This window comes from Silene latifolia, chromosome X (assembly GCF_048544455.1).
Source record: "Silene latifolia isolate original U9 population chromosome X, ASM4854445v1, whole genome shotgun sequence".
Lineage (NCBI taxonomy): Eukaryota > Viridiplantae > Streptophyta > Magnoliopsida > Caryophyllales > Caryophyllaceae > Silene > Silene latifolia.
Genome location: NC_133537.1, coordinates 2,741,775 through 2,756,082, shown reverse-complemented (window position 1 = coordinate 2,756,082; position 14,308 = coordinate 2,741,775). Strand labels below are relative to the sequence as shown.

The following is a 14,308-nucleotide window of genomic DNA, read 5'->3' as shown; positions in this document are numbered from 1 at the left end:
ATCTCTTCGTCAAAAGATAATTATTACTCCCTCTATTTTTTTATATATGACTTTCTCATATTTTGAGATATTCCCTTCTCTCTTCAATATCTCTTAAAATATAAGATTAAGGGGGCTGATTTATATCGACGACGTTTTAGTAAATATCGACGACGTTTTTCATAAAAAAGACGATGACTGCCCTTTTGACTTTCTCTCTCTAAAAAAATTTCTCTCAAACTCAACTAAATTAAAAACAAAAAACAACAACAACAATTAACAATATGTCAGCCTAATTAGTTCATGACATTAATTTTGTAAATAACATATTGTTAATTGTTTGCGTAAATCTGAAATTTTTACCCCCAAGATTGAACCATAGACCAAACTTTGAGATCTAACGTTCAACCATGGACCAAACGTTGAAATCAACGTTGCTGCGTGTCAAACGTGGAAACCAACGTTGGCCGTGGTCCAAACGTTGGAATCCACGTTTGTTTACAGACGGAGAATTTTTTTTTTTTTTTTTTTTTTAAAAAATAAAAAATAAAAAAATTCTCCGTGGCCAAACAACCAATTCCCACGTTACCACGGATGAACGTTGCATTCCAACGTTAAACCCACGGCCAACAACCATTTCCAACGTTTGGCGCGGTTTCGCTTCTAAAACCGTACAAATTCACTCCCAATCCAATTAACAACAACAAATTTCGACTCAAAAATCAATCCCAATCAACTATATTTCGCAAACAACATATAACAATACCAAAATTTACATAATAACAACTAATTAACATGAATTTTAATCGAAAAACTAACAAATTCTACACTAATTCAATTAATTTAAATAAAAAGCTAACACATAACCTAATTTACTAACTAATTCAATTCTAAAACAAAATCCAATCAATTTAATCAATCAACAATAACAATAAAGGAAATAAAACTATTTAATTTCATAGTTTAATTCAATTAGTTTCAATTTCTAAACTAATTTAACAAAAAAAAAAAAAAAAAAAAAAAAAAAACCACACTTACTTGGCAACGTGGGAGGCAGCAGTGTGGTGGCGGTGGAGGCGGCAAGGTCGGCGTGGTGGTGGCAGCAGTGTGGTGGCGGTGTGGTTGTGGTGGCAGTGTGGTGGTGGTGTTGAGTGTTGGTGGAAGTTGGAGGTTGAGTAGAGAGAATAGAGAGAATAGGGAGAATGGCTAGTGAGAGATGAGGCGCAGTGAGCGTCTTTTTTATGAAAAACGTCGTCGACGTTTACTAAAACGTCGTCGATATTAACGAATCCGGAAGATTAATATTATGATATGTATACTCATATGAAAGAGTTTTTCGTAAGGAGTTTAATGGTACAATTTTTATATTTTTTGAACAAATATTTTTTTGTAAATATTAAAGTCAAAGGCTTGCCTCGTAAATGCAAAACGTCATATATAAAAAAGTGGAGGGAGTATTGAACATTATTTTGGATGATTACAAATTGGGAACCCTTACAAATTTGTATCTAAGATGGATATTGACCGTTTTAAGTTTAACACTTGTCAAATGTATATCAAGACTCTATTCTTTCTGATTTAATTTCAGCTCAGTTCAGTTAAGCACATATCGAAAAGAACAAAGCCAAAATTACATGGCAAGATGACTAAAAAATGCCAAAAAATCTGTTTTCATACCACTATGAGTATGAGCTAGTATTTATCCTGTTTTAAAATTAATTTATGACGAATACTCTATTTTAAGTAAGACTAAATATTGGATGATTGATGTTATTGTGTCTTTGATGTGGTTTTTGTGCCATCTAAACCTACACAAATTATATACTAATATGATAATATCGTTTATAACATAAGACGATTATTGATTGACTTGGGCCCTCTTTTATCTATAACTTAATTCGAGTTCAGCTCAATTCAGTTTAGTTCAATTTAATCCATACTCATTCAATGCAGTTTAGTTTAGTTGTATTCAAATTAACTCTTAATTCAGCTTCGTTCAGCTTAGTTCGGTTCAATTAAACTCAACTCTATTCAATTCAATTCAGTTTAGTTCAGCTCTTTTCAGTTAAAAAAAACATTATTGTTCTATTTGTTTACCTTTAATTAAAATATCTTTAACAATGACTAAAAACAAATAAATGGCATAAAGAGAGTATCGGTGATTATTTTATGATCAAGTTGGTAGGGTTTATAAAATTTACCATCCATCAAAAAAAATTATGGCAAATTCTTATTTCCAACGAACCACTTTCATTTGAAATTAAGACAACCCAAATGTGAACAATTTAAATAAAATGTAAATATTTCCTGATAAAATATTATCATCATTTTTTGTTGAAAAGCAACAACTTTAATTTTAACATTTTACCATCTCTTACTTACTAAATGAATAGGTGATCTCTATCATTTTCCCGCCAAAAATGCATATTCTCAAAAAAGGAAACTAATGATAATTATATCATTCATTAAATAAGGAAACTAACAATTACAATTTAATTCGTCTATATATTTTATTAAAATTAATCTTTTTATCAAATTATATTATTTTCACTAAACTCTAAGCTATAATATTTTAATTAAAATAAAATAAAATTGATATAAAACTATAAATTGTTAAAACCTTTTACTGATGTTATTATTAGACAATGAATTAACTCATATTTCGTATAAATCAAAATTAGAAATCGTTATTATTACTTTCGTGACAAAAAAAATTGAAAATAAAAATTGAAACTCATTAGCTTTATACTATAAAATTATTTTCATTAAAATATATTTTAACTCATTACTCAAATCTCTTAACTAATTTTCAGTTATAGCTTTTATTTATCAAAGAAAAATATAATGATGGGAAATGTAAACAATTATAAGGTACCAATATTATATACTCCTTCCGTCCCGGTCATTTGTTGTCCTTTTCTATTTTTGGGTGTCTCAGTCATTTGTTGTCCTTTCTATTTTAGGAATGCATTTGATGAACAATTTGCTCATTCACACTCAATTTGATCTACATGTCATTTAGTAATTGGCTCTCTCCTCTTTTCTTGGTCTTTGTGCCAAAACAAAAGGACAACAAATGACCGGGACGGAGGGAGTAAGTAATTTTATAAAAAAAAATATTAAATTTTAAGTACCGTGCATATAATGCACGGGGTCTAAACTAGTTTATCATTAAATGATTAGTTTCTATTAAAAAAAGTTGATATTTTCTGGTCGTAAGATAAAAACCGTCTTAAGAAAGACCTAACCAAATGCATGATATGTCGTTCGTAACCCAATGAAATGAGGTATTTGTAAATGATTAAATCAATGGTATGATAATCTGAATGATTAACTGATTAAGAATAGAAAAGCAGTAGGTTGATGGCACCGACAGGGCTACTACCTGACAAAGACAGCGCGTCTAACATTTTACCAAGTGATTATCTCGTTGATTATTTTCCATATTGTAACATTTCTGTCACTATCTATCACTATTTATTTATTTTTTGTATTTGCTTAGCTTGCACTTGTTCGTTTCTTCCTCATGACTTGCTGTCTAACTTGAAACATCAATTTTAACTACACTTGCTACTCTACTTCTAATTAAAGGTTTATTTTGAAGGTTCTTAAGTAAGAACCAAAAATTCATAAGATACTCCTGAAATTTGATATTTTTTTTTTATATTTAATTTTTTGATCTGAAAACCTTTAAGAGGTCATAACTTGTGCTTACGAGCTTTGAAAGTGATGTTTTTTTTTCAAACCGACCATCATTTCGAGTACTACGAATTGAAAAGAAAAAATTGTTGAGTTTAGAACTCGTGACCAAGAGATATGGTCACTCTAAGTTTGTTCGGTCAAAAAAAAACTTTGACATACAAAAACTCCTAACCATGTGATTCAAATACGACAATATTTATTTTTTTTAAATCAAAGTTCTCGAAAAGTCGGTCGATTTGAAAAAAAAAACATCGCATTCTGATACCGTATACGCAAGTTATGGCCTCTTAAAATTTCCTGGATCAAAAAATTGGGTATTTCACGCAAAACGGTAAACCTTTTGGGGCACCGTGTGCATTTTACGAAGTAAATTTGACATGAATTCCATCATAATCTTGGCCTATGTCTTTTTTTTTTTTTTAAACGGGCATATTATATCGCGAGTAAAAATCAAATCCCGATCTCATAATTAGAGTAAAAAAGCTCTTACCAGCTAATCTAACTTTTATTCTTAACACGCTTAAAGGTCATTGCTCTATTTACTTTATGTTCTCTTAAATATGGTCGGACATAGTAAAAATCGAGGCATAAGCAAGGCCTATTATAGTATTATGACCCTAAACATATAAGTATATCATTTATGTCAATTACTATTTGTCTACCTTATAGGAGTATATTTTTTAAGGGTACTCTTACGTTTCGGTCATTTGTTTACCTTTGGTTTTAACACAATACCAAGGAAAGAGGAGGAGACCAATTATTGGATGACAAGTAGATCAAATTGAGTGTGGAGGATGAAATTGCGTATCAAAGAGATTCCCATAATAGAAAAAAAAATTGAATGAGACGCCTCAAAATGGAATAAGACTCTGTTTGCTAAAACTGACTGAAAAGGTACCTGAAACCTGATAAGGTGACTGAAATTAAAAAGGCACCTGAAAAGCTAGCTGAAAATAGAAACTGATAAGGTAGCTGATTAATTGTAAAGTGTTTGGTAAAACTAATTGGAAAGGTAACTGCGTTTTTGTAAAATGACATAAAAGGACATTAATAATTATAAAAAATTAATTTAAATAAAGGGTAAATATGTAAAGTAGAACATTTCAGCTATCTGAAACTTTAAAGTAGAACATTTCAGCTATCTGAAACTTTAAAAAGCTACCTGATCAAGTAGCTTTTCATTTCAGGTACCTGAAAAGTCATTTCAGGTACCTAAAATGACTTTACCAAACAGCACTAGGTAAAACAACTACCTGAAATATTAGTCAAATGAGGTTGTTTGGTCAAATCAGGTACTTGAAATGTCTTGCCAAACATAGCCTAAGTAAACAAATCACTAGGACGGAGGGAATAATATTTTATTCAAAGGTAGACAAATAACCGAGGGTTATGCTCATTCATGGACATGATTTACTTAATTATAGACATGAATGACCATTATACCCTTATTATTTGACCTCATTTACTATTTTGTTCTAATTACAATTAAACATGAAAAACTACTCACTCCAAAAACCACCAACCAACCACCCCATATAACCACCACCACCCACCAGCAACGTCCACCATAGCCATAGGCCACCGGCTAACCACCATTACCACCGACAGCCACCGTGCACCAACCTCTACCGCCCCTCCCTTGTCGGCCACACCCAATCCCCAGACCCGCACTTCGTCAGACTCGCACCTCCCAGACCACCATTGAACCACCCCCTGTGCTGCCACCACTCGCGATCGCAAATGAACACCCACCCTGAAGGCTGAAACGTCCCCACCACACCAGGCCATCCACCTTAGAACCACTCGAGCCACCCCACGACCTCTTAACCACCCACCACAGACATAATCCTTCCGTCACCCCCCTGCACGTCCGATGACCACCCATCACCCTCATCTCCTTGAACGACGGCCTCCACTCCTCTGACCTCCGACGTCCGCCTCTACTACCCAACCATCCTTTCCTATATTGCTAATTTTGATTAACCCTAGTTTTCCTAAAACCTAAATCAATTAAATCTCCCTAATTTGATAGTATAATTGATGCATAATTAATTAAGTTAGAAAGTTAGAATCAGTGCCTGATTAACTTGAGAATTAAAATCCATAATTGATTAATTTGATTTGAATTTTGTGAGAGAAAAGGGAATTAGTTTTTTTCCCCTTTTTTTCCTCAGAGGAAGGGCAAGGGAGGGAAAAATAATGGTAAGAGTCCGTGAAAGAGTAAAAATCGTACTTGAAAGATCAATGACGATAACGGGAATGGAAAGAATATCGAACTTGTATTTGTGTCTAGCCACAAACATTGATGGGCCAAATTAATAGCCCAAAGGAACCAAACCCATAGAAAACTGGATTTGCTTTGAGAAGGTGTTAAATTATACAGATGGATTAATTTGCATTTAGCACAATACACAATTCTTATACCATACACCCAGGTGTATGGTACTTCCTACTCCCAATATTAAAAAAAAAAAAAAAAAACAAATAACAAAAGTCCCACTACTTAACAGTTATTATCACTTTCCATAAACTCTTTCTTTCTCCTGTTTCAAACTATGTCTTCTGTTTCTATCAAAAAAATCGTCCATAAAATTTATTTTTCCATCCAACACAGTGATTTTGTAATCTTGGTTCGAGTTTTGATTAACTAAATTCTAACTTATCAGGTATGTGTTAAAATTACTTCGTGTTTTGATTAATTAAATTCTAATTTATCGGGTTTGTGTTGTTAAAATTACATTAAACCCTAAAAGTTGTATAATACCCTAAATTAAATTGAGTTTTTATGTTTTATCTCTCAATATTTATGATTAAATTTGTGGTTTCGGGTGTGATATTCATCATATGGCACTATCATATTCACTCAGAATTTAGTGAATCTGATAATTTAATTTGATGAATATGTCTTATCAAGTGTGATATTCATCATAAGTCACTATTTCATTCACTTTGATTTTAGTGAATATGATAATATAATTTGATGAATATGTAGTATTTAGTGTGATATTCACCTTATGATACTATTATATTCACGTTGAGTTAAATGAATATGATAGTGTAATTTGATGAACGTCTGTTATGTAATGTGATATTCATTTTATGACACTGTTATATTCACTTTGAGTTTCGCGAATATCGGTCTAATTTGATGATTATGAACGGTAAATTTAATAAAACTCGAATACAAATACACGAAAGAAAACTACGAATTTAATAAATTCAATAGGGTTTTAAATTTGATAAATTGAGTAATTTAGAAAAGAGAAAAAAAAGGTAATGTGAAAGATGTAGTGGATAGTTTATTTATTTTTTTCTTTTTTTTTGCCCATAACTATCATGGGTGTATCTTACTCCCTACTCTTTGGAGTAGGATATAATTTGCCCACAATACAAACACACGACCATCTTCCTCAAACATTCCCGCACTTCCCCCGATCAAACGGTCCGACGCACGCACACAGCCTTTAATTCTAAGGTTTCATTTTCTCCAATTTTAATCTCAACTTTTTTAGTTTATATATTCAATTCAATTATTACTATATTTACCTAATAATTACAACTGTTATTCTAATGTTTTACTTGTATTATTTTGCTCCAATTATTCAAACCCTAATTTTACCGTCAACAAGTCTAATGTTCAAGCCTTTGCTAGATCTTTATTGGTTTTGCTGTTCTATGTTTTATCAATTTGTGTCTTATAGGCTGTGCTAAGTTGTACTCCCTCCGTCACAGTTATTTGTTTGCCTTTGATTAAAATACGGTTTGTTTGAATATAGAATTTGTTTGAATCTACGGTTTTGAATCGTAAAAGGTTATAAGCTCTACGGCTACACTAACTCCGTCTCAATCATTTTGTTACCTTTTATATTCATTGTTAGAGGTATTTTAATCAAATGACGGAAAGTGTAAGCTAAGTTGGAAATGCAGTATGTTGTTTGTACTCAATATGGACTTAACTTCGGATTCGATTTGAGTTGCTGGTTTAGTTTTCTTTCAAGAGCTAGGAATGGTTTTGCAATTTCCAAAACTAGGTTTACAGTTCTACTTATATATTCCGTATAACTGTATGAAGGGCTTTTGATTAGCTAAGATTAAACCATAGGAACACTGGAATACTGGATTTTTCTTACCTCATAGCTTGCAGGATATGTTACTCAGGCGCGGTTCAAATAGGAGGCTAATTAATGAAAAATTGTCAAGTTTTTGGTCTATAATAAAGTGTCGGAGTGTCATACCAATGTCCAAGTGTCAAAGTTTCGGAAATGGGTACACTGGACAATCGTAGCTTACGGATATAGCAAATTAAGTAGAGGTATATATTTTGCTAGGATTACAATCCCGATATTAATTGTAATAAATGCTATTAACTACCATACTACCATGTCCTATCTAGCTATATTATTGATGCTCTCTTTTGTAAGAAAAACAGCTGTACTTAATTAAACGGGTTATAATGTAGTAGCTCCAGTTAACTATCCCTGTGTATAATTATTTCATTCCTGAGGAAAATACTTGTGTAGATGAGTGTTAATCAAAGTCAGTTATGTTGCTCTCGATTCTATGCTTGCCGCATCTTTTTGATTTTTTGAAAAATTGGTGTGTGTATTAAAGAAGGTTCTAGAATAGTAGCTTCAATTACTTGATTACTCTTGTGAATAATTGATTAACTCTTGAAGAAAACTTGCGCAGATGAGCGTTGAAACCGATTCGCCAATCCATTCATCGAGCAGTGATGATTTCGCAGCCCTGCTTGATGCTGAGCTTGAATCTGGCTCTGATGTTCCGTCAGATTCTGATGACGACAATGACGACGTTGTAGATGACGATAGGTTAGTAATCCAAATTTGTAGTTTATCTGCGCTCCTTCCGTCTTGGTAATTTGTTTCTCGGCACCATTTTGAGTGCGTTTTTATTTATTTATCTTTCTATTTTAAGAAAGTTATTAATGGATATATTGACTCATAAAGATTTTGATCCACTTGTCATCCAAAAGCATAACAAAAAATGGTCTCATCCTATCTCCTTCGTCTTTGTGCCAAAAATAGAGATGACTTAAGGAGGGAATACCTGTTAAGCTCATTGGAAGGGAACTTTGTTAGTCTTACTTTAGTAGAACACTTGAACTCATTGTTATTGTGTCGTTGATATGCCTAGAGTGGAAATTAGTCAAAGTGCTATTGGATGTACTCCCTCCATCCATATTTGTTCTTCCCATTTGACTTTCCAGGGTCGAAGTTATCAAATTTTGACCTAATAAGTTGAAAAATACGGAGTAAAAAATATTAAGACAAAACGTAAATATTCGTCATCAAACAATCTTTCACAAATATATATTTTCAACAAAAAAAAATTATAAATACATGTCGAAAAATGTGGTCAAAGTAGCGTATTGGACTCTTGGAGACCGCGTAAAGTCAAATGGGAAGAACAAATGTGGATGGAGGGAGTATATGTCGTGCCTCATGGGATATGAAGACAAATGACATTTAAATTATGTTCTGACAAATGACAAATGAGTAGTCCACTAGGTTGCAATTAGTTGCGTTTATGCAAATTGCTGGTTTGAGCTTCGAACAATTAAAAACATTTATAAAATGTAGCTTGGAATTTTCTTGCTATGCATTATCTTTCTCCCGAAGTCGTCATATTTTTTTCCTTCTATATCTTGTAGAAGATGCAAGAGACTCAAGGTGGAAGTGCTAGAGGAAGCGCAAGTTTCAACTTCTTATGGTGTGAGTAAGGAGAATTCAGGTTTGATTCCAAGTCAAACCTTCAAAATAGCTATGGAAGTTGAAATTGCTTGCACTTTCTGCTAATGTGTGTGGATTTGTGGCTTTCTGCACTCTATACTGTAAGAAAAGAAATTCCATATTTACCAATGAGTATCGCTATAATTTTTAGGATCATAACTCATAAGAGCCACACAATTCCTAATTATAGGGTTTGACTGTTTAGTGTAGTTTCTTTTCATTTGCTCGAGCAATTGTTTCATTTTTTCTATGTGGGAAGGAGAAAAACAGGAAAAAAGAGTTGTATCTATGAAAATCAGGTGTGGATGTGTGGTGCATAGAACATACATCGCCTAATTTTGAACTTTACCATGATAAATCTCTTGTGTGCGCAGATGGAACTATTCAGATTTCATGTCCGCATCCTGGTTTCTTCAGAGACATGTGCATCCGCTGTGGCGAAAGAGTAAATGATGTTGGTGGTGTTGTGCCATTTAAATACATACATAAGGTATAGTATTTTGGAGCAAAGTATGGATACTGTTAGGTCATAGCTTTCACGATTTCTGAACAATTTTCAGAGAAGTTACTCTAATCTAGATCTCTTAAAATTGTTATGCAGGATTTGAGACTGGGAACTGATGAAATTTCTAGATTGCGTGACTCTGACGTGAGATCTGTATTAGGCCGCAAGAAACTGTATTTGATCCTTGACTTGGATCATACATTACTAAATTCCAGCCGTCTGGATGACATAAGCTTAGAAGAGGAATATCTACACAGTAGAACAGACTCTCTTCAAGGTCACTCTACTGAAACTTTTGTGTAATATTGTTATTTACGTCTCTGCTCTTACTTTACTCCTTGACTATTGAGTGCTATACCCTATAACAAACTTTTGCGAAAGACACAACTTGTTCGTATTATTGTTGATGGTGAAAGGTCTGAGCTTGAAAAGTAACCTAAAGCAATGACAGTAATGGACACCCTTGCACAATGCAAATTTCCATCTTGCACTTATATTCACAAGTAAGTTTTTAGATTAATCAAAAGTTTAAGTGCTGGATATGAAGCAACATTTGCCCTCCTTAAAAATGAGAAACAGGTTTAAGACCTCAACAGATTGTATTTAAGTGGCCAATGATAATTCATTTCAAGATACAAATTGGTCAGGTTTAGAATATACTCAACATACTTGTGTGTCACATGTATATGCTTCTGCCTTATGGACCATTCAAACTTTCCTCGTCTTATTTGAGTACGTTGCAAGATGCAGACATTTCAAAAGGCAGCTTATTCCGATTGGATATGATGCGGATGATGACCAAATTAAGACCATTTGTTCGCAATTTCCTGCAAGAAGCAAGCCAGATATTTGAAATGTACATTTACACAATGGGTGAGCATGCATATGCAATTGAAATGGCTAAGCTTCTTGACCCCGAAAATTTGTATTTCAATTCGAGAGTGATTTCCCAAGCTGATTGCACTGAGAGACATCAGAAAGGGCTAGATGTGGTACTTGGTCAAGAGAGTGCTGTTTTGATACTTGATGATACGGAGTTCGTAAGTACTGTTCCAACTTGCTTTATTAAACTGAATTTTTCACGGCAAATCCAAATAACGAGTTAGAGTATTCTTTTGTCCTTTTGCCCCACTAAAAATATGTTGCTCAGCTACTTGGTCATATAAGCTGATATTTTTCACGGCAAGAGATGCTAAAGAAGTGCTGCTTTTGAACCTTTACGAATTCAGGTCTGGCAGAAACATAAGGACAATTTGATATTGATGGATAGATACCACTTCTTTTCATCAAGTTGTCGCCAATTCAAACATGATTGTAAGTCCTTGTCTGAGTTGAAAAGTGATGAGAATGAGCTAGATGGAGCACTTGCAACAATCCTGGGAGTTCTTAAAAGAATACATGGGAAATTCTTTGATCCTGTTAGATTCTCTCCCTTTTAATTAAATTCAGCTGCTGTCCCTTTTGAGTAAATTTATTCTTTCTTTTTGTTTATACCTATTATTCATTTAGAATCTTTAAACAGAGTATTGGAGATGACTATGCTGCCAGAGACGTGAGGCAGGTAAAGGCTTCCTAGCTTTGCTCATGTGTAATCATGTATATCTCGTTATTATCATTTTGTTATGGTATTTGGTGGTGTGTTATTATGTGAACTGGTCGTTGGGCGAGGTTTTTTTTTGTCAAATGGTTATTTTATATTTTTTCGTCTGCCGTTGATGGATTTATAGATGCTAAACCTGCTGTATAAATAAGTAAATTACCATGCAAAGCCTTCACCTGTTTAGAACTTCATCTCGGGAGTCGGGAGGTTACCTTAGAAACTGTTGATTCTTCTTTGATTGCTTTATTGATCATGTTGGTGCGGGTTAAAGCTGGTTTATACTAGTCAAATCTTATATGCTTGCTTCTCTTAGTTTGTCGTGATTGGTCGTAACTATAGATTTCTCCTTTTTATTGGGGTTTGTATCTCATCAAACATCACCATTCAAGAAACTAATTAAAAAACTCTGAATCCTGGTGCAGTCGTTTTTGGATTTGCTCACTTTAATTATAACCATGTGACTTTGGTATCAATGAATGTCAACTTTGATTATTAAATTTTTGCTATATTGATTTTCATAACCACTGTTGTCTTATTATTAGTCTCAAAAGTTTTGTAACTTCCTATATTGGGAAAGAAAATTGGTCGAAGTTATGGTTTAGCCACTACAATCGAAGGAAGAAAATATAAAGTTACACTTGATGAAGGATTACATTATTTCATTTGAAATGGATCTTTTTTTGTTGTAAATCCTGTTATAAAGTTCTAAATCAAGATGTAAACAAAATTGGTCAAGCAGGTTCGGAGAGAAGTCCGAAAGGAAGTCCTGAAAGATTGTAAGATAGTGTTCACCAGAGTTATCCCCAAGGAAGGGCCACCTAATGATCATCGTTTGTGGAAGATGGCAGAGCAGCTGGGAGCCACATGCTCGACCAAGCTAGGGGCTTCAATTACACATGTCGTCTCGCTAGATCCCGGGACAGATAAGTCACGCTGGGCTGTCCGAGAGGGAAAGTTTCTAGTCCATCCAAGGTGGCTTGATGCCGCAAACTATTTGTGGCAAAGGCAACCAGAAGACAAGTTTCCTGTAGTAAGTACTAAAAAGAACAGTTGATATATTAATGGCCTTGGCCTTGACGGTAGGCTTAATGTGTAAATTTTGTAGCTTTGGCCGGAGTAGATTCATCGCCCAGCCTTGTTTTGTAGGAATGGGGTGAAATTAACGGGATTTTTCATTTACGCAACTGACGGATGAGTATTTTCATTAAGGACTCTATTCATCCTAATTATATGTTTGTTTACCATTAAAGAAAATTTCTTAAGAATATAACATGAGAAATTGATGTATAAACTCATACTCCCCCCTATTCCGAATAAGTGTCCCATTTGGACAATGGCACGGAAATTAAGGAATATAGTTAAAATAATAAAAATTATTGTATAGCGGTAAAATATAGGAGTTAAATAATGAAAAATATTGAATATGATGGGTTATGGGTGGTTGGGGTGGTAAATAAAGAAAAGAGTCAAGGGTAGGAAAGTAAAAAACCATGTCCAAATATGGCAAATGGGACAGTTATGTGAATAGACGGGAATGGTAAATGGGACAGTTATTTAGAATAGGAGGGAGTATTTACCATAATTAACTAGATAATCTTGTAAATCTCTCAAAAACCGAAATAACATATGTTAGTTGATGGAAAACAATGCTAATGTGGTACTGTTCAAGTTAAAGATAATACTCCGTAATAATGTTTTTTTCGTCGGAGTTGCCAGTTGGTATTAAGTTTATAAGATTGGGTCACTGTGTTACAAGTTTTAAAAAAAATTATATCAGGTATAAGATTTAAAAAGTGGTGTTATGTAAGGTACAAGTTATTAATTACCCTTGTTTTTACTAAAATAGTGTTTTAAGGGTAAAAAATTTATCAAAATGGGTTAAAATGGAGAGAATTTATCCAACATGGTCCACACCAGCTCCAAAGTTCGGTTCGTATTGAAGTAGCTCACAATTGCTGAGTATCTCAACGATTTGAACCAAAGTCGCTTAGCCACTAAGCAACTTAATGGAAGAATACAAAATGTTTGTATGTGATGATGTTGTCATTTAGGGCTCCCTTAAGGCCATAATAGTGATGAGTGGTGATCAATGATGCAATTCATTTGAGGGATGCATTGCCCACACATTGTCATCACCATTCATCATCATCATCATCCACTTAATTTGTGTGCTTTTCAGTCCATAGATTATCTTTATCACAAATTCTCATTTGTGACGGGTATATCCGCCACAGGTTTACAACGGGTCAAATACTACTTATATAAGAAGATAAGATAAAAACAGAATGCCTTAGTTAAAAATATTTGACCCGTCACAAACTTGTGACGGATATAACTGTCACAACATACTTGTTGTATCTCTAGTCAGTTATCCTAATAAAAAGTATTCGCACTCATCCTCATGGTCGACTTGCCGAATACATCAACTATTAAAAGCTTCCCTAAACACTATTAGTGGCATTATCTTCTACGAGTATATGACATTAATGTGATTATGTGAGTGGCCTAAAAGTTCTTCAAGGGGTATTCATGTGAATGATGGTGACATACTGACATAGAAAGTGCTATAGTAGATTTGGTCTTTGTCTAAATTGTACTCTCTTCGCACAATTATTTTCTTCTCATTTCTCTAATATCTATGAGCAGTATTCAATTAAACTGGGAATAAAATAGATGTCCGGAGGGAGTAGCACATTAATAATGTTGTATGCTACTTACTCCATTCTATTTGATTCCGGTTACTCTAAAAAAGGGTAATATAGGACGAATTAT

General features: G+C 33.7%; 1 protein-coding gene across 3 annotated transcripts; it reads left to right on the top strand.

The window, feature by feature from the left end:
* The first annotated feature begins 7,064 nt into the window (after window positions 1-7,064).
* LOC141622237 (RNA polymerase II C-terminal domain phosphatase-like 4) lies at window positions 7,065-12,802 on the top strand. Of its 3 annotated transcripts, none has more exons than XM_074438288.1 (9): window positions 7,065-7,156; window positions 8,371-8,510; window positions 9,353-9,532; window positions 9,806-9,921; window positions 10,033-10,213; window positions 10,687-10,976; window positions 11,166-11,354; window positions 11,459-11,497; window positions 12,276-12,802. In XM_074438288.1, exons 4-9 carry the CDS (start codon window positions 9,853-9,855, stop codon window positions 12,588-12,590), a joined length of 1,083 nt encoding a protein of 360 aa, XP_074294389.1. In that variant the 5' UTR covers window positions 7,065-7,156; window positions 8,371-8,510; window positions 9,353-9,532; window positions 9,806-9,852; the 3' UTR covers window positions 12,591-12,802. The 3 variants fall into 3 exon arrangements, with proteins under 3 accessions (XP_074294389.1, XP_074294388.1, XP_074294387.1); XM_074438287.1 differs by having other exon boundaries at window positions 7,071-7,156; window positions 9,356-9,432; XM_074438286.1 differs by having other exon boundaries at window positions 7,071-7,156; window positions 9,353-9,432.
* Window positions 12,803-14,308: the final 1,506 nt, after the last annotated feature.

Bases quoted from the DNA above. Each gene is read 5' to 3' on its own strand.
- LOC141622237 (XM_074438286.1), top strand. From the start codon at position 8,371: ATGAGCGTTGAAACCGATTCGCCAATCCATTCATCGAGCAGTGATGAT. The intron at 8,511-9,352 runs GTTAGTAATCCA...TATATCTTGTAG, and splicing joins GACGTTGTAGATGACGATAG to AAGATGCAAGAGACTCAAGG. The intron at 9,922-10,032 runs GTATAGTATTTT...ATTGTTATGCAG, and splicing joins CATTTAAATACATACATAAG to GATTTGAGACTGGGAACTGA.